General features: G+C 37.7%; 1 protein-coding gene across 3 annotated transcripts in view; it reads right to left on the minus strand.

Annotated features, from left to right (window-relative positions):
• Positions 1 to 20,941, minus strand: part of wdhd1 (WD repeat and HMG-box DNA binding protein 1) — a 61,452-nt gene that overhangs the window by 13,225 nt on the left and 27,286 nt on the right. For 2 of the 3 annotated variants that reach the window (XM_072568764.1, XM_072568762.1), the window contains 12 exons: positions 20,639 to 20,855; positions 18,908 to 19,089; positions 15,363 to 15,547; positions 12,680 to 12,921; positions 9,277 to 9,414; positions 8,358 to 8,514; positions 6,973 to 7,087; positions 4,860 to 4,991; positions 3,507 to 3,712; positions 2,183 to 2,343; positions 475 to 531; positions 44 to 87 (listed from right to left, as the gene is read on the minus strand). In XM_072568764.1, the coding sequence (XP_072424865.1) occupies positions 44 to 87; positions 475 to 531; positions 2,183 to 2,343; positions 3,507 to 3,712; positions 4,860 to 4,991; positions 6,973 to 7,087; positions 8,358 to 8,514; positions 9,277 to 9,414; positions 12,680 to 12,921; positions 15,363 to 15,547; positions 18,908 to 19,089; positions 20,639 to 20,855 (1,836 nt within the window). The remainder of the gene's footprint in view (positions 1 to 43; positions 88 to 474; positions 532 to 2,182; positions 2,344 to 3,506; positions 3,713 to 4,859; positions 4,992 to 6,972; positions 7,088 to 8,357; positions 8,515 to 9,276; positions 9,415 to 12,679; positions 12,922 to 15,362; positions 15,548 to 18,907; positions 19,090 to 20,638; positions 20,856 to 20,941) is intronic. The other variant, XM_072568763.1, reaches the window with a different exon arrangement.

Raw genomic sequence — 20,941 nt, forward strand, 5'->3', positions numbered from 1 at the left:
TCATAATCACAAAAAGTTTAAGTACTGTACGATCATTTCTTACCTTAAATGGATTGGCACGTGCAAGCATATTGTTTGTAAGAGTTACTATTGACAAGAAAGTTATAAAATCAGAATCTGTATCATAAATCCAATACTAGTTTTCAATTTCACTAATACTGTTCCATTCTAAAATTTATATCAATGATTTTATGATACAATGATTTTGGCAGTGACACATTTAAAAAGGAAGCAATCCTGAATTAAGCATCTACTTTCAGTTTGTGATTAACGTAATTTTCACAATTAGACAACCAGCCAGCTGATTCAATGCAAATGCCTATGATATAATATGCATAGTTGTGCAAACATGTTAACTGCCAATATGTTGGCTTTTAAATGAAGACTAAAGTCAGTATATTATTTTATCACCTTTAAATAGACAACAAAGTAACATGCATAATTAATATACTAATGGCAAACTATTCTCAGTACCTGATTTTGGAGTTATTTGTTCCACAGGACCAAGATTTTTACTAAATGGATTTAACCCTGCAGTACAGAAGAACAGTTTGCAATAAGTAATCAACACAACAAAGTGGTTTTCTGCATATGTTTGCTTCAAACACATATTACCAGCACAAAAACAAACAGAAGTTATCTTTGGAAAATGTAAGAAATTACACATCAGTATTTACTTGTACAAATATTTTCTTCTATTTACTTCAAAGTTCTGAATACTGATATAAAATGGATCAGGATTTGCTAAGCAGGAAGGTAGAAAGAGTGTTGGAGTTTTTTTTGAAGAAGTAACAAAGAGGATTGATGAGGGCAGAGCGGTAGATGTGATCTGTATGAATTTCAGTAAGGGGTTTGACAAGGTTCCCCCCGGGAGACTGGTTAGCAAGGTTAGATATCACAGAATACAGGAACAAGTAGCCATTTGGATACAGAACTGGCTCAAAAGGTAGAAGATAATCTACCTTTCGTGGTGGTGGTGGAGGGTTGTTTTTCAGACTGGAGGCCTGTGACCAGTGGAGTGCCACAAGGATCGGTGCTGGGCCCTCTACTTTTTGTCATTTACATAAATGATTTGGATGTGAGCATACGAGGTACAGTTAGTAAGTTTGCAGGTGACACCAAAATTGGAGGTGTAGTGGACAGTGAAGGAGGTTACCTCAGATTACAACAGGATCTTGACCAGATGGGCCAAAGGGCCAAGAAATGGCAGATGGAGATAAATTCAGATAATTGCGAGATGCTGCATTTTGGGAAAGCAAATCTCAGCAGGACTTATACACTTATCATTAAGATCCTAGGGAGTGTTGCTGAACAAAAAGTGCAGGTTCATAGCTCCTTGAAAGTGGAGTCACAGGTAGATAGGATAGTGAAGAAGGTGTTTGGTATGCTTTCCTTTATTGGTCAGAGTATTGAGTACAGGAGTTGGGAGGTCATGTTGTGGCTGTACAGGACATTGGTTAGGCCACTGTTGGAATATTGCATGCAATTCTGGTCTCCTTCCTATCGGAAAGATGTTGTGAAACTTGAAAAGGGTTCAGAAAAGATTTCCAAGGATGTTGCCAGAGTTGGAGAATCTGAGCTATAGGGAGAGGCTGAACAGGCTGGGGCTGTTTTCCCTGGAGGGTCAGAGGTTGAAGGGTGACCTTATGGAGGTTTAGAAAATCATGAGGGGCATGGATAGGATAAATGGACAAAGTCTTTTCCCTGGGGTCAGGGAGTCCAGAACTAGAGGGCATAGGGGAAAGATATAAAAGAGACCTAAGGGGCGACATTTTCACACAGAGGGTGGTACGTGTATGGAATGAGCTGCCAGAGGAAGTGGTGGAGGTTGGTACAATTGCAACATTTAAAAGGCATTTGGATGGGTATATGAATAGGAAGGGTTTGGAGGGATATGGGCCGGGTACTGGCAGGTGGGACTAGATGGGTTGGGATATCTGGTCAGCATAGACGGGTTGGACCGAAGGGTCTGTTTCCGTGCTGTACATCTCTATGACTCTATTAAGACATGCAGCCACAGGAACTGAAGCACAATTTTTGTTCAAGTCTTGTTCAAATAATTTCATATCAGAGCAATGAATAAAAATCTGGTCTCATAATTGGTTTAGACTTCTAAATATGCTAAACATGTAAAAAGTCATCTAAAATAAATTTAGAAAGTGGAATATCTAGCCAAACTTACTTTTCTTTGCATGAACTGTTTCCTCAGGATCCAATTCATTGTTACCATCTCCTTCTGCATTATTCAGAACATCTTCCCCACTTCCTTCTTCCTTTTCAATGGAGTTTTGAGCTGGAGGTTGCACTTGTGAACTCCATTTGGTCACTGCTCTTCTATAGCTGCTTGAGAAAGTTTCAATAACCAGCAAAATTTAGACCACTAACATTTACATCCTGAGATAATTAAACAAGCCTACTTTTGTGCACAAAGTTTTAGTGCAAATGCAAAAAAATGTGGCAGTTGGATTCTGAAGTTACTTGCAACTTCTTCATTTGGTTGCAATTAGTTGAAAGCAACATGAAATTGTTAAATGCTCATTAAATTCATCTGATCAACTGTGTAATTTATTGGATTTAAGATCAAATAAAAAGTGTAAAAAGCCCAAATTCTAAAGTGCCATTTTATTCCTAGAAGTTTTCCCACTCAAATTCAGTTCATGTTTCAGAAGAGGATATTGAATTACTTGTCATGGACACTGAAGTGATTTTCAAAATAAACCACAGAATTGAGATTTCAATCTCTCCACAAAAGAGTTCAACATAAAAGTATCTGACCAATAAAATTAAAAATTTCAGAAAGGAAAGGATAAAATGTAGTCCTTTTTTCAACTGTTGCACATTTGTAGGAATAAGTGATGAAACAATAAAATAGCATTGAGACATGCTTATGAACACCAAAATCAATTATAACAGAACTACTGAGAAATATGAAACTTGAACAGGCATGAGCACCTGATCACAAATTTTGGTGAGATGTTTCAAAGTGCAAAATGCTGATTAAATGGTATGGACAAGTTGAAATACCTTTCAGGTATTCACATGAAGTAAAATCACAACTGCGAATCTTCTGGTTCGAAATATATCAGATTGAACCACAGTACAACCTGAAGCATACCACAAGCAATCCCCTATTTTGTGTCATGCATGCAGTTTTGTTTTCATATCATGCAAACAAGTTATATGGTCTTGTGAAAAACATGATCTCAGTGGATAGAATTATTTGAATTATGGAAATACATTTTCAAATAGCTCATGATTAAATCGAAATATAGGTAATTATGAGTTAATAGGTATAGTTCACAAAGTACCAAAGGCATCTATCCCCACTAGATTCAGACAACAGATATATAACTTGATGGGCACCCCTCTACATCAAGTGCAGAGTAAGAAGACAGGCCTCCACGAATTACCACAGCAAGTGGAAGTGAACCACTGCTGTTGGTGTCATTCATAGTCAACTGAGCCAAACAATACACTGCAATAACAAATTAACAAAAAAGCAATACCTCGCCTTTGGATCAGCTTGAAAGTCATCTTTATCTTGTACTGTCAATAATGCTGTAGCTTTCTCCTGTGCTAGGTTGCTTAGGCGCTGGGCAAGAGTTAGATGTTTTGAACGTGAAGCATACTTGATAGCCAAATTTAAGACGTTCTGAGTCATAAATTCAGTGAGTTCTTCACAACGGAATTCACGTTCTGCCTTGCACGACAGCTAAATGACAAACAGAATGTTAGCTTTCTTTCCAATTGAGCTTCAACAAAATGTGATGATAATGCTCTGTTATAACAAGACTTATTAAATATTAATTCAAAAATATTTTTAAAAGCTTAACAATGCACACTATAATAATGTAAATAAATGCAAGGACTTTCCAGACAACAACAATAAGCTATGTATATTGGAAATCTGAGCTAAAAAAATTCTCATGAATATTCAGCAGTTCCGGCAAACATTTTGGACTTTTTCAGCTAATGAACTTGTGACAAAACATTGAGCACATTTCTAACAATCGTTATTTTTATTTCAGCACGCTCTGGAAAAACTGGCTTCCGCACACAATCATATGCCACTTCTAGCAAACGTAGGTGAATTATGAATATGACTAATAACCTTCGTTCAGTTATAAGTGTAGCTAATAGTGCCCTCGAGATTGTCCAGCAAGTACTTCCTAATCTAGGCTTCACAAGCATGGGCTAGCTGAACACAGCACTGCTGACTACAAACAACAGAAGGAACCTAGTGCTCTGCCTAGCACACTTTGTGTATGAATTTCAGTGTTGGGGCAATGCCAGTTACACAAGTCATACATCTCAATGACTGGACGATCAAATCAAACATCATGAAATTTAAGACTTGATGATGCACTACATATGTACTGTAGTAAACAGGAGCATGTAATGATAATCACAGATTGTCTCCAGTACGGTATGCAACAATAAATGAATGGCTTTAATTCTCCAGAAAGCTGTTCCATTTACCACCTGCATATATGATGGAAATTTCCGTTTCAAGAAGACTAAACATTAAAGGTAAAAATATTCAGAAGAACCAAAGCATTGCTTTAATATTAAAAAGTGTCTATGTATATTCTGCAGCTGTCAGATAAACACAAATTTTGATTTAACTAGCTAAATCAGCAGCTCAAACATTGCATTGTTTAAAGAAAAGCAATAGGATGTTCAAATGTATACAGCCTACCCAGTTGAGTATGCTGGCAGCATGTTAGCAACACCAGTGTACATTTGAAATGTAATTGCACTCACAACCCCTTACTTTGTCTCTCTCTTCAAAAGACAGGAAGGAGAGGATGTGTATGTTTGCAGAAACAGCTGCTCAAGATTATATAGAATTTACTCACAGCAAACATCTTCATTAGTAGTTCCTGCTGTTCCTTTAGTGCCTGGTGTTTTGCAGTTTCATCAAATTCATAACCATTTTCTGCCAGATAGTCAAAGTGATTATGAAATAGCACTGATCGCCAGTACTGTTCCTGGGAAGGTAGGAAAGAATTTAAATGACCCAAAGTATACTACTAACAAATTGCAACACAGATTTTCTATAAACAACAAATATTTTGGATCAAGTTATTTATATCAATGCATTGAAATAAGCAACTGGTTTATATATAATGAAAGCCAGCCAAACCATTTATTCGTGAAATTGATTATTGCTTAGAGAGGCAAGTCTTAAATTATGTGCCTCCATTTTCTAACCATTGCATTATGTGCTAAAAGTTATACTGCAGCACCTTCTTGCAGCTTTTCAAGATTACAGACAACAACATAAACACAAAGCGGTATTATTTGATTTTGGATAACAAAGTAACAGTATTTTTTGTTTTTCAGTATTTTGAACTGAAATGAGGAAAGGACCTTTGAAAGTAAAAATTATGAAAGGGAATGCTGTACCTTTTAAAAGCAGCTACCAGCACTCATGAAAGTGGTCTTTAAACTGCTTGTTGGTCAAGCAGTGGAGGGAGGTTAGATCTGGATGGGCTGGAACCAGGGGTAGTGTACAAAGTGAGATTCAGCTGGCAAAGTGAGATTCAGCTGATTGGTCTGTGGAGTAGTAACTAATCATTGATGCCAACAACTACAAGATTGGCCCTGGGTAGCTGAGGAGTTTGTGGGCATAAACAAAATGGCCAGAAGCCTTTAAACATGTGGAAAGGGAGATGGCATCTCTCCCTCTCCAGTGAAAAAACAACCTAATGTCTGAAGAAAGCCAATTTATTTTCCCCTCACTAGTTGCTATCTCTATAGTTTTTAACCAGTAATTAATTAAGAGACTTTACGATTGTAAATCAAATCACTCAGAGCCTTCTATTTAGCACACTTTCATATTTTAAACTTCTGTGACAACTCTTGGAATAGCGGGGCTTGATGTCCAGTGTGCCATCCTAGTGAGGCATGATAACAACTCCACTTTATTGTGGCCTTTGAGGACTGCTGTGGCAATAATGTTCACCTCACATCACTTGAGTGGCAAACTAGTACAGCTTGTTGCCCACCAGTAGCAGAATCAACCTGATTTTAATTTACAGCAAGTTCTTTACTCATCACTTTTACCTAATGACATTGATGTAAATTAGCGCCATCCACTCCCCCTCCCAAAGAATATCATAAAATCATATTGGAAGTCAATTATAACTATATTTTAAACACTACAGAGTGTTCAGAATTCTCTAATATTCAAAGTAGGTGTTTTTAAAAGTAAAATCTACACTGGCAATTTCATAAAACAAATAGGGAACGTCTGTCAACACCCAGCCGCTCTCATGAAGCACGTACAAAATATGCATGCACTGTACACCTTCCAGTGCACATTCTGTTTATTTGCTTACATTATTGAGCATATTTAAGAACTTCTTTTTTTAAAAAAAAGACAGGGTGTTTCACAAAGTGTGCATGAATATAATTTTCAACATGCATGATGTGAACCTTTCGATGGTGACAAGTCTTCCTAACACCCAACAGTAATGAAAACTGTTGGTTAATAAATGAATTGGTAATTTTGAAATATTAGATCCATAGTTTTGCAATTCTGAGCACATCAGTTTAGAAAGGACTCCACCATCTACTAAAAGCTTAAAAATATGCACTCATATAAACAGTTAGATGCAGGTATCCACTCCAACTTTCTTTGAGTTGCTTTTCAAAATTAGTTCAGTAAATGTACTTCAGATTCTTCCTGAACTGGTAAATTTGTATCAATTCAATAAAGCAGTCATGCACAAATTTTCATCAGATTCAATATGACAAATTCTCTTTAACATGGCTCCTTTAACATGCTATAAAAGCAAATAATAATTCATCTTTAATTTTATCCATTTTGAAATCAAGAAATAAGGAGGTGTAATATTTTAAATTTTGCAACAAGTTAAAATTTGTTAAAATTAAAGAAAAAGCAATGTTTGGGAATTACTTCAGAGCACTGCATCAAAGCAAAAGAACATACCACCTATCACATACCTCCATTTGTCCTTTTTCTGAACTAGTTTGACAATAAGGGAGTTTTAATGGTAGAATTGTTACAGTGGGACGTGGAAGTGTAGGTGGAAATCTAGAGCCTTTACATGGAATACATCTGTCAACAATAAAATTACATTTTAGTTCTCAGGAGTAAGACATTTTAAATCACATCAGTCAATCTTGCCTAATTAGCTTTTCAATAAGCAGAACAAGGTTCCTTTTAACTGCATGGTCCAAAATAATGAAAATATTGCCATGGAGAAATACATGAGGTCAACTAGTTCTCCATAAATACAATAGGGCATCATTTCAGTGTTATGGAAACAGAGTGATGCATTACAGCAACTCAGTCATTTGAGAGCTTTCATATGAATGATTCAAAGGCTTAGCATATTTTTTTTTAAAGTGCAGATTTTTTTGAACTGTGAAGCTATTTCATAACGGATTCTTAACTTACTGAAAAACTGTAAAATTGGAGAGCAACTGAATTGCAAGATCAGACTTTTTAAAATTCCTTCAGGTCAGTCTATCAGTTGAATTTATTTCCTTGAAATTAATTCAGGTTGTAGCAATAATGAGCCTGGGACCACAAAATGACTAAAATATGACAAAAGATAATCGTAAGAATGGCAGTACATGTAATGAAATAGTCCTACTGATTATTAATGGTTCCATTTCACACGCAATGTTCGGTTAACAGAAAGTGTACTGTACAGAAGGTGCTTCTCTTTGCAAAGCTTCTAGAGCATTTTCCATTTTTTCAGAAATGAGCAACTTTAACTTTAATAGAGCTGAAACCAGAGTAAGTTATGAAATATGGAGTTTCTGAATCATAAAAGGAAATTAATTTATTGCTTTAAAAAAAGTAGTGTATATGTTTCACTAGTGGAAAAGCTGCATAGTTATTTCCTGCAGGGTCAAACTACATTGCAAAATGTGCTGCATCGTCTGTGTGAAGATACAACATATGCATTTTCAAAATAAACAAAATTATTTAACTGCAACTTATAAACACATTTGGACATTAAATGTGCAAGTATCCCAGTTTTACCACTGTACCAAAGGTTTTTCTGCTTTGCACCAATGATAATTTTCTAATATTAATACACCCAAACAGAAAAACTGTTCAAAAGGTCGAGAAAGAATTATAAATTCATTTTTCTTAGCCATCTGAAATTACAGCAGCAGTAGCTGCTTTTAGTTTAAAAAGAATTGAGTAATCTCTAAAGTTTACGATGTAAAGCAATACAGAGCACAATTAAGAGTTTGATCTTTACCATAGTTCAAAACTGCTACTATCTGAGGTTTCTCTCCAAGGGCACTTTTCCATTTTAATAGAACAATCATGTACACTATGTATCTGCTAATCTGAATCCTTTCCTTACCTGAGCTGCTGAGGGTTTTCATGGATACCAACAACCCAGTAATAGTCAGATTTGCCTTTGCAATGATCCCTGGTGTTCAAAATAGGAATCCAGGTGCTTCCTAAAGATCTGTTTAGCATTTGTATAATCCCTTCTGAATCTGCAAATACTGGGGTACCTACCAAAAAAAAAAGTATTGAACAATAGACAATTGTTATTCATATCTAATGAAAGTTGCATTGTTCTGGGATTGTTAGTGGATCACAAACTTATAAATTCTACTTCAAAAAGACCAACTATAATACAAAGACAAAGACAATCAAGTTGGAACTTCAAATCAGGTGTATGATTGAGATTCTTAAAGTTGAAATGTAGCAGTTCTGCCACAACATTTTACACCTTAAACGAAAAGATACGATACCTGCTGCTGTAAAACAAAAATCTAATACAGCAATGGAATGCAGGAAGGCAGCCTTTATTCAATGTTAAGAAAACACAAGTTAACAGCATATGGCTATATGTTTAAGAACTGCTAAAAGAAACTTCACAAAAAAAATGAAATTAGGAGCAAAAATGCCATTAATGCACCACAGGTGGATACATTTCCAAGGAAGGCTTGGATTTCATTAATAAGTCATTCTTTCTTTTCCCTTTCAGTGCTCATTGCGCCGTTGCAAAATTTCAGTATTTCCTCAGTTTTATCCTAATCTATAATATTTATCAACACGTTTTGAACATATCGCAGCACATTTAACATATATGCACCATTTCCAAGTGAGGAGTTCTCCTTTTATTTAATTGGTAGTACAGAACTGGAATATTGTTGAGAAAAGACATTGCACTCATCAGGTCAGATGAAAGAACTATACTTTCTCTTCTTCATGGCCTGCACACTATATCCTAAAGTATTTGGAATATTAAGAGTAGGTATTAAAATCACCTTCAGCAGAGAAGCCCTGCCACATCAGATAAGACTTCCTGGTAAGAGGAAGGGACGTTCCTTGCAGAATCTGCCGTTTCCTTCTTCCTAATTCCATTATTTGCACCCCCAAGCACTGATCTCCATCAAAACCAGTACCTGAAGAGAGAAAGATCACAAATTTTAAAAAATTAAAATTTTCTTCAATAAATTTTACCTTCAGAAAGGGTTATTTCAAAGGGTTATTGCAATATCTTTGCCTGCTTCCCTTTTTTCTCTCTACTGATGGGCAACATCTTCAACTATCAATGTCACTCCTCTCTCCCCCTGCAACCAACCATCATTACCATAAATACTACCCTTTCCCAGTTATTTTCAGTTCTGACAAAACTTCACTGCACTCAAAACATTAACTCTCTTTTTCTCTCTACTGATGCTGCCACACGTGCGAAGTGTATCCTGCAGTTGTGTTTTTGTTTCAGGTCTACAACATCTGCAATTCTTTGATTAATGTCACAGTTCATTCTAGCCAACACAATTTACATTATACAGTTAGCACCTCTTATGTCGAAAAATATTGCAAAATGCTTCCAAGATTTATAAGCAAAAAATGGATGGCAAGTCAAAGAACAACTTTTAGAAGGGGTGAGCTAAAGCTCAAAAGGAGGAGAACTGAAAATTTAGAGGAAATTAGGAAGGCGATTCTGTCTGAGTTCTTAATACACAAGAAACTGATAGTAGAGAATATGGTAATGGGTAACTTTGTAAAACATGAGTTCACAGAAAGAGGAAAGGAAGAAGCCATGTTGGGATTAAAGTATGGCAAAAGTGAGGACTGCAGATGCTGGAAATCAGAGTCAAGATTAGAGTGGTACTGGAAAAGCACCAGACAGCATCAGAGGAGCAGGAAAAAAAAAATTGACGTTTCAGGCAAAAGTGCTTCATCAGGATGCAAATTTTAAATCTGACCCAGAAAGAAAAAAAACAGAAAAATTGCAAGAGATATCCTGGTCTGGCTTGTCAAAATGGAGGATCAGCATAAGCAGGATGCTCATTTTCAAGTTTTACTATTTGTTTTCTCTGGGGAGGCACTGGAAGGCCACGAGCCAATGGAAGTGAGAATGTGCAGGCTGAAAGACCAGTGAGACGAAGGATGGCAAACTAACTGTTCTAAAAAGGATGAAAGAACTGACGCCAGATAGAAACATATTGGATTAACCAAGTCTGGAGATGACAAGTCATGGATGAAGGTTTGAAGAATAATGGACTCATAAGGATAGAGGAAAAGAGAGAAAGAATGCAACATCATTCTGGATATGGTGGACTGCACATTGTCAATCACCTGGGTTTTTTTGACTTGGAAAAGACTTGAAAAAGAAATAAATTTGGGGAAAAAATGCATTGTTTGCTCCCAAATAATATCCCTCCAAACAAAAGGGCTTAGAGGGATAAGGGCCAAGTGCTAGCAAATGGGACTAGATTAGGTTAGGATATCTCATCAGCATGGACGAGTTGGACCGTAGGGTCTGTTTCTGTGCACTATATCTTTATGACTTTAATGAATGAGCCAGAGGCCAAAGAAGAACAATATCAAGACTGCAGATCTGTAAATTGCAATGTTACTGATGTAGTGGCTATTAACAACTACTTGCTCTATACTGTACCTCAAACAGCAACTGGCAATGAATATCATGATCTAGTAATAATTTAAAGGCATTTTAGAGGCATAAATTAAAATGTGTTTTGAAACCAATTTTATGGACTGAAATTGAGAATGAGGACTTGGCCAAATTAAATACAGACGGTAGGAAAGCAGGGAGGAGTAGGGAAGAGTAGAATTATATTTAAAAACATTAACGATTCCATCAAGCCAGAACAAGAAATTAACTCTGGTTCAAAGAATTCAGGAGGATATGCAGGAGTAGCACTAGATGTATCTAAAATAAGGTATCAGCTTGAAGTTACAACACAGGACAGTTTACATGTCAAATGTAGCATGCATTATTAGAGTTAAGTGATTCCACAAACAACAAATCAGATCTAAGTTTTGTAGCCCTGCCATGTCAAGTGGTAGTGGGCAATTAAGCAACTGACAGAAGGAGACAACTCCATAAATATTCCATCCTCAACAGAAGACAGGGGCCAGCATGTCTGTGCAAAAGGCAAAACTGAAACATTTGCATCCATCTTCTTCCAGGCGTGCTGAGTGAGTGATTCATCATGGCCTACACCTGAGGTCCTCATTACCACAGATGAGAAGGGAAACGTGAGATTGATGTCAGCCAATGACCTTTTTCATCTCTAACTATCTTTTAATTCACACTTGTAATTTTAAGGAGAAGAACCTGTTGCATTCTGATTTTTGGTGGGAATTCAAAGAATGCAGTCAAACAAAATTAAAAGCATATCTTGTCTGAAAATAAATTGTTTTTCTAGGATGTAGCAAGCAAGATAAACAGTAATCGAGTTTTGAGAAGATGAGGAAGGACACCACTTCAACTGGGACAACACATCCATCCTAGGACAAGCCAAACAAAGACACGCACGAGAATTCCTAGAAGCATGGCATTCCAACCAGAAATCTATCAACAAACACATTGGGTCCAAGTCAATCTACCACCCTCTGAGAAAAAGAACAGGAAATGACACCACCACAGGAAATGACATCACCAGCCCAAAGAAACCCAAACATATCAACAGAAAGCAGGGATCATCAGCATCCAAAGGCTCACTGAAGATGTTACCTAGTATGGTGACGAAACGCCTGAAAATGAACCTTCCAGCTCAGCGAGCAAAGCTACAGCCATAAACAGTAATTGTATTGCATTTGGATTTTTAAAAGGCATCTGATGAGATACACCAGATGTCACATCTCAGGCACTGTATTGACAGGGTAGCAAGGAAACCTAATAAAGTACATGTTAATGTTCAACAGCCTTGACTTACAAGTAGTGGGGGGAAGAATATATGTCAATGTTTTACTGCTTAGGTGAACAAAACAAGAGAGATTGAAGGAGCTTGGCAACAGATTAATAAATATAATTAGAACAAGTCACTTCTAGAATGCAAACCTAAAATGGTTGAACCAGAAGGCCTGTGTCTGTTTTTTAAACTTGTATGCATTTTATAGAGTGATTCACTATAATACCCTAAAATGGCATCTCACTAATGGCCACCAGTTTGGACAGGATGAGAATCTATATCAAAGTTTGTTATAGCATAGCACAAACTAGTAATCTTATTTACAGATGACTGGTGTAGAAAATTAAAGTATATATGATCTAAGGCATGCTGTTGCTTTACTTTTCATTTCACGAAACAATGATGGACTTAGGACTGCTTGCTTCAATGCAATTGGTCAGAACAATAAACTCAATATAAAAGCACAAAGTACAATGGTTCAGAAAGAACTTTTAAAATGTACCTCGATGATAAGAAATCAATAGCTGCTCCCCATGACCAGACATAGCGACCACAGGCCCCATAAGACTGAAGAGCTCCTTTTGTACACCACCAATGCTGAAGATGCGAACAATTTGAGCATTTGTCGAAACAGCAGCCCAGCCTTGACCTAAACAAATGGCTTCAATGTTTTCATTGTTTGGCATATCCACCATCCATTCTTTGTTTGCATCCCTGGAGTTGAAGTGAATACACTGGAGTGTGCTGATGGACAGATGGAAAAGCATAGTGTCTTAATATGCACAATAATTTCCTTTCCCAAGAGCACTTTAATATTTTCTCATGCAGGGATTTAAAGAAAACATACAGATTTAACTTCAATAAGCTGAACGGATTGGAACAGATAAAGATCGTTTAGCTTTCCCCAAGAGTTCAGCAGGTTAAAATAGTGATTTGCTGAATCATGCAGGTTAAGAACACCCCAGCTCAATCCCCGGTCTGTGCAGAGTTTACCGAACGGTCAGTGTGGCAGCAATAACATGTCAGCTTTGCTTAGGCTTTAATCTTTGGTTAACCATTTGATTTTAAAAGCCACTACAATTTTAAAAATATATCATTTAGGTGGACAGTGAAGAGACCTTTTATTGTCAGAGGTGATATAAAATGATTTGCTGTACCAAAAGATATGAACCAGAGGACTTATCCTCGTCCACTGACTAATAATGCTTTCTCAATCAACACCATTAAAACTGATTATCTGATCAATCATTCATTTGGTGAATATATATGGCATCTTGCTATGTTCAGATTGGCTGCCACGTTTAGCTATCTCACAGCTCTTAAAAAAATATGCAGAGGAAGTGGCACAATATAATTGTAAATTTCCACATGACAGTAAGTCTAATCCCTTTTCTCCAGCCAGAGGACTAAGTATGCAAAGTTTCAACTCCTAACCACCATCCGACAAGTCCTGCCGCAAATGAACATCAGTGGACATTGCGTCAAGACCACATCAAGCTTACCTGTGATACCTGTTACAGTTTAAAAGCCTGCTTACACTCCCTATCACTCCCGATCAAGGTTCCCTTATAGCCACCAAGGCAAGATACATTCGGATTGGTATAAATCTAGTCATTTCCATCGGTTCCAACAACATGTATCCTTCCTCAATCTGCTCCACTTTCCTAAACATATTATTCAATATGAATTCAGACCCAGTTGGAAATTTCATGGGGTGGTGGTATTTCCCATTCAGCAAATAAAAAAAGCACAATATTCAATAAATAAATGCAAATTACTGCGGATGCTGGAATCCGAAACCAAGAGAAAATGCTGGAAAATCTAAGCAGGTCTGGCAGCATCTGCAAGGAGAGAAAAGAGCTGACGTTAAGTCTAACTGACCCTTTGTCAAAGCTTGATTGGTTTCAGATTCCAGCATCCACAGTAATTTGCTTTTATCCAGTGTTTAACTCACTGCCACCTCTCTTCCAGGAATGCCTACCCTGAAGAAGTACTGCTCTTCTCTCCAACAGGATTTTCATTTGTCTCTCTCCCCCGTCCACCTTCACTGCTTTCCTTTTCTCTTTCAGTGTTCGACAAGCACAATATTCACCCCAGTTAACACAAGATGCTTAGGTATCATCGGTTCAAACACATCAGCCAGGATCCAGTAATACCTAAGAGCCAAGGCCTCAACACTAATTTATTCCCAAAGTCTATTGTAAGCGCAAACATAATTCTGTCCTTCAAGTTGTGCAGATGAGACATAAAAATTGAAACATTATGACTTTGAATTATCTCATACAGAGGTGACTGAAATGCTGTGTATTTCCAATATTTTCTTATTTTTATTCCAACTAAGGGTGTAAAGGCTGGATTGCTCTTGCAAAGAGCTGATACAGACTAGAAGGGCTGAGTGGGTTTCATTAGAACCATTTCACAATTCTAACTTCCTCCATGTCCAAAACCAGCATTCTCATCTCTCCATTGCTCCAAATCTACGCTCCTATGCTTCCCACTTCCCCCTCCATTTTTGGTGGCTGTGCTTTGAGACAAATAGACTCCAAATCTCTGGATTCCTTTAAGACCCTCTTTGGCAATGGCTTTCATTCAATGCCATTTTTCTTATGAATCTGTTAAGCATCTTAGGGCACTACACAAGTCTAAATCCGAAACAAGTCAGAGAGTCATAGAGATGTAGAGCACGGAAATGGACCTTTTGGTCCAACTCAACCATGCCAACCTGATATCCCAAATTAATCTAGTCCTATTTGCCAGCATTTGACCCATATCCCTCTAAATCCTTCCTGCTCACATACCCATCTAGATGCCTTTTAAATGTTGCAATTGGACCAGCCTCTACCACTTTCAAGTGTTATTGGCACACTATTGCACACCTTCTGATCCTGGTCCTGTATTCAACTATTTTGAGAATCAAACCACAATGCCACCAAGGCCATTACCAGATTTAGCATCCTGTCAAAGCCACTACCATTACAAATAAAAGGGGCTGTGCCCACCAATTAAAAGGAGTTCATGTGGGCCACAATCAGTCCACAGACTGCATTTTGGAAAATGTCAATAAAATTATGGGGCTTTGTTTTGGTTAACATAGAAGGCAAATACTGACTGTAAATATTTAACACACTCAGTGGTACAGCACAAACCAAACTTCAAGTATTATTTTTAAAATCCCATACTTTTACCTTGGCACTTCTTCAGTTTTTACACACGCTAGTAGCACTGCTTCATGTGATAAATCAGCCATGGTGTGATTCAGAACATTACTCAAGTGTATTGCATGATGTACTGAAGTATCGTGGAATTCTACATCTATAGCATTATCTTGCTCATCACTGTAACAGCGAATAATACCAATGGAATTCCACACCTAAAAAATAAAACAGATACGATTGTTTATTAAGAAGGAACACTGTGGCAGAGAATTAACAAGAACAATGCAGTTGTTGTGGGTATATTCACCAAACTGAGAAGTTGGTTTGGAGACATTCCTCCTGCTCCTTTGATGCTGCCTGACCTGCTGCACTTTATCAGCAACACATTTTTCAGCCCTATCTGGGTGACATCCTCAGTGCTGTGGGGCCTCCTGTGAAGCGCTGCTGTATTGTGTCAGTTGGGATTCATTTGGTTTCATTCCCACTGCTTCCAGTTGTTCATTGTAGTGGTTGGTATATTGGGTCTAGGTCAAATGTGTTTATTGATGGAGTCCGTGGATGAATGCCATGCTTCTAGAAGTTCTATAGCTGTCCTGTGGTTGGCTTGGCCTAGTATTGTTGTGTCAAATACCACCACCGTGTCAGGTACAGACCACCTATCAACAACCCACATGCCAGAGCTGAGGATATCACCTAGAAAGGGGATGAAACATCTGCAAAATAACTTCCCAACTCGCCAAACGTATCCACAGAAACTGCAACCAGCACCCAAGCTAAAAAACCTTTACACAAACATTTAACAATAACAATGCCCAAAAATCAGCAGCAACATGAAAACCATTTAACCTTTATTCAGAGAAAACTTTATGGGCCATGTGGGGTTAAGACAACTGCAAAATTATCTCAACTGTTTTAGAATTTTGAAGCTGGATTGCAATAATTTGAAAGACAAAAGGGACTTTAGCTCTCAAATCTTTACGGCTACATCATTAAGCATGGTCTACCTCAGACAACTGACTTTGATCCCATTGAAAGGGATCATACTCTAAAACATGATATCTGTCTAATTATATTTCCCAAAATTTGCATTAGAACTGTTGTCTAGTAATGATTAGGGGATTTTAAAAATTATGGTGCACAGACTGTTATCTTTATTTTGTTTATTTTTTAAAAAGCTGGGGACTGAAATATATGAAGGTGGATAAATCTCCTGGTCCTGACCAGATATATCCAAGAACCGTGAAAGAGGCTAGAGAAGAAACTGTGGGGGCCCTGGCTGATATTTTTGCATCATTGTTAGCCATGGCTGAGGTCCTGGATGACTGCAGGGTAGCGAATGTCATGTCCTTATTCAAGAAGGGCTTCAAAGAAAAACATGGGAACTACAGACCAGTAAGCTTAACATCTTGAAAAAATTCTGAGGGATAAGATATATATGCATTTGGAAGACAGGGTTTGATTAGGAGTAATCCGCATTGGCTTTGTGCATGGGAGATCATGCCTCACAAGTTTGTTCGAGTTCTTTGATAAATGACCAGGAAGGTTGATGAGGACAGGGTGGTAGACATATGGATTTCAGTAAGGCCTTTGATAAGGTTCCACAAGGTAGATTGCTCCGAAAGGTTAGATCGTATGGAATCCAGGGAGAGCTGGCAAATTGGATACACAATTGGCTTGATGGTAGGAAGCAGAGGGAAGCACTTGGACCATAACCTTGTAAACATTTCCTATCCATGCATTTATCCAAATGCCTTTTAAATGTTGTTAATGTACCAACCTCAACCATTTCTGCTGGCAGCTCATTCTATATGCGTACCACCCTCTCTGTGTTAAAAAAAGATTGCCCCTCAGGTTCCCTTTTATACTTTCCCCTCTCACCTTAAACTGATGCCCTCTAGTCCTCAATTCCCCAACCCTGTGAAAAAGATTGAGTGCTAGTGAAAGGATGCTTGTCGGACTGGAGGCCTGTGACTAGTGGTGTACCTCAGAGGTCGGTGCTGAGTCTTTTGCTGTTTGTTATCTATATTCATGATTTGGATGAGAATGTACAAGGCATTGTATATTAGTAAGTTTGCCAATGACACTAAAATAGGCGGTATTGTGACAGTGAGGAAGGTTATCAGAAATTGCAGCAGCACTTTTATCAGATGGGGGAAGTGGGCCAAGAAATGGCAAATGGACTTTAATATAGATTAGTGTGGGATGTTGGATTTTGGAAAGTCAAATCAACGAGGAGTTTCTTGGCGAATGTCAGGGCCTTAAGGAATATAGCAGAACAGATGGACCTTGGAGTGCAGGTGCACTTGGAGTATTGTGTTCAGTTTTGGTCATCCTGTTATAGGAAGGATATTATTAAACTGGAAAGAGTGCAGAGGAAATTTACAAGGATGTTGCCAAGGCTCAATGGTCTGAGTTATAGGAAGTGGTTGGACAAGCTAGAACGTTTTTCTTTAGAGCATAGGAGACTGAAAGGGATCTTGTAGAAACGTATAAGATCATGAGAGGCATGGATAACACAATGCACTCAATCTTTTGGGGAATTGAGGACTAGAGGGCATCAGTTTAAGGTGAGAGGGGAAAGTATAAAAGGGAACCTGAGGGGCAATCTTTTTTTTTAAACACAGAGGGTGGTACGCATATAGAATGAGCTGCCAGCTGAAATGGTTGAGGTTGGTACATTAACAACATTTAAAAGGCATTTGGATAAATGCATGGATAGGAAATGTTTACAAGGTTATGGTCCAAGTGCAGGGAAATGGGGTTAGCGTGGATGTACATTTTGTTTGGCATGCACCAGTTTGGGCCAAAGGGCCTGTCTCTTATGCTGTAGGTGTCTATGCCCAAGAAATGAGAACGAACTGTTTTAAAACCAGTGTTAGTAAAGGATGGCTGTATGGTTTGAAAACAAGTAACCCAACATCCATGGCCAGCATTATGATGCTCAACTGGTTGTACAAGTATTAACTGAAGTGGCTACAGATGAAATGGGGGGGTGGGGGGGAAGAGAGAAGAAGAGTGGGTGGTGGTAGGTGGTAGTATTCTGTATATACAAGCAGCCGGTTGGAATAAATAGTAATTCTACTTAAGTACAGAATCTGGGCTGGGCTTTCTATCAACCTGGGACTTAAAAGTCAGGTAAATTGGGGAAACTTTACATATTTTTCTAGAGCTTTAACTTTCATGATGACTTCAGGAACAAGGCTCGATTTCAAACACACTACCTCAGTGAGTCATGACAATACGTCACTTCAAAAGATATCACTGGTGTAACAGTACTCCAAGAAGAGCAAGAAGTTCTCCTAGTTTCCTGAGGAAATACATTCCTTCAACCAACACCACCATAAAAAAAATGAACTGCTCCTTCATTTTATTGCTGTTTCTGAAATATTCATAAAGCAGCTGCTGTCATAAATCAAATTTCATCAAGTACTTCAGCATAATATTTGAGATAAGTTTGCAATCTTTTCTTGTAAAATCTATAAAGTGTAATAATTTCTAAGATAATGTGATGACTTATCTGTGTATTTCACCTTTAAGATATGAAAAAAATTCAAAGCAATGGTACTTGAGCTTACCATGAACCTATGCTGGAGATAAGAGGGAGTGGAACAAGGTTGAAAAGGTTTTTGTTGTGGTGTTGGCACTGGTCCAGAGTATCCTACAACTGTTGGTGCAGTTTGTGCAACAGTAGTTCGGGCATTGTCATCGTCATCATCATCACTATCCATTTTTTCTAATTGGGTGGAAGATCCAATATCTAGAATAAATGTATAAACCTTAAATTGTTATTTGAACATCAGGTGTCACTCTCCCCATCCAAATACACAACTAAAGTAAACATTATTTTATTTTAAGGTTTTGAATGTCTGAAGGATAACTTTGTACTCATTAATATGCATGATATGCATGTGAAGAATTGCCATATTTTCCCTTTTGATATTTCATGAAGTGCTTTGTTTAATTTATTCACAAAATATGTGCATTACTGGCTAGGTCAGCAATTATTGCCTATCCTTAGCTGCTCAAGAATCAGAGTCATTGAATCACAGAACCTCTACAATGTGAAAGGAGTCCTTTTGGCCCACTGAGTCCTCCAAAGAATATCACACCCAGACCCAGCACCCCATAACCCTACATCGACCATGGCTAATCCTCCTAGCCTATACATCCCTGAACATGGACAATTTCAGCATAGCCAATCCACCTAACCTACATCTTTCCTCCCACATCCTTCGAGTGTGGGAAACCGGAGCACCCGGAGAAAACCCACACAGGCACAGGGAGAATGTGCAAACTGCACACAGACAGACAGTCACCCGAGGCTAGAATTGAACCTGGATTCTTGGAGTTGAGGCAGCATGCTAACCACTGAGCCACCATGCCGCCCCAAAAATGCTGTTATCTTGAACTGAGACACACCATGGAGACTTGGCACACCCAGTGCTGTTAGGGAGTTGCAGGTTCCAGATTAACAAAAATGCTTCTTGGGATGAGGAATTTCAGTCAAGTGCATTGATTGAAAGAGTTGGGTCTGTTCTCCTTCAAGAGAGGGTTGAAAGGAGATTTGATTGTGATTTTCAAAACTAAAAGGACTCTGGACAAAGTGAATAGGGAAAAACTACTCCCTCTGGCAGAAGGGATTAAAAATCAGAAGACATCAATTTAGGGTTATTGGCAAAACAAATCAATGCCAAAAGCTTTTATATGGAGTGAGCAGTTAGTATCTGGTATATACTACCTCAGAGGGCGATGAAGGTAAAATCAAGCAAGATATTCAAAGATAATTAAATAATGATTAAATAAAATATAACTGATAAGTTAGTCTTGCAGAGACTGATATGGACATGACTGGCTGAATGGCCTCCTTCTGTGCTGCAACCATTTGATGATTCTATTTAATATTCCTCTTATCTTAAACATCAAAAGTAAGATTTGAAATGACAATGGATGTGTGTGCATAAAAGTGTATTAGGTATACTTTTGATGCTGACAATTACTGCGGAATCTAAGAAGAACATATTCGATTATGTTCTAAGAATGGTCTAGCTAGCTGAATAGCTTTTATTTCATTAAAAGGAATTGTTGTTGGAAAGTAATATCAGAGATTTCTAAAATAAAATTTACCAACATTTCTTCAAAACAGAATAAATTGCATATCACGTTGACAACTTCCTTTATTTAACTTGTGTGAAAGTATCTCAAATGACAAAATAATGAAAATACATATAAGCAAAAATAGCTAACAAATATAAATTCAAATACAATAATAGTATTTACATGTTCAAAGATACTAAATTATTCCTTACCGTTTGAGTTATCATCTTCAATAGCTCGATTATGTCGAGAACGGTTGACAATCGCCATTACATTATCATCATCACCATCATAGTCATCATCATCATCCACTAATGGCTGCTTCATAGGTGATGGGGGTGATAGATTCATGCCTTTTGTTAACAAGTCACTGTCCTCTTCATCAAACAAATCTTCAAATGTGGCAGCATTTGAATGAGATGCCTGTTCCTAAATAAAAACATTTAAAAATTTTGCAGTAACCATGTCCAACAGAACTAATTTTGAGGTATCTACAAGTTTCTAATTTGTATAAT

Source organism: Chiloscyllium punctatum, chromosome 4, assembly GCF_047496795.1.
Source record: "Chiloscyllium punctatum isolate Juve2018m chromosome 4, sChiPun1.3, whole genome shotgun sequence".
NCBI classification, from domain to species: Eukaryota; Metazoa; Chordata; class Chondrichthyes; order Orectolobiformes; family Hemiscylliidae; genus Chiloscyllium; species Chiloscyllium punctatum.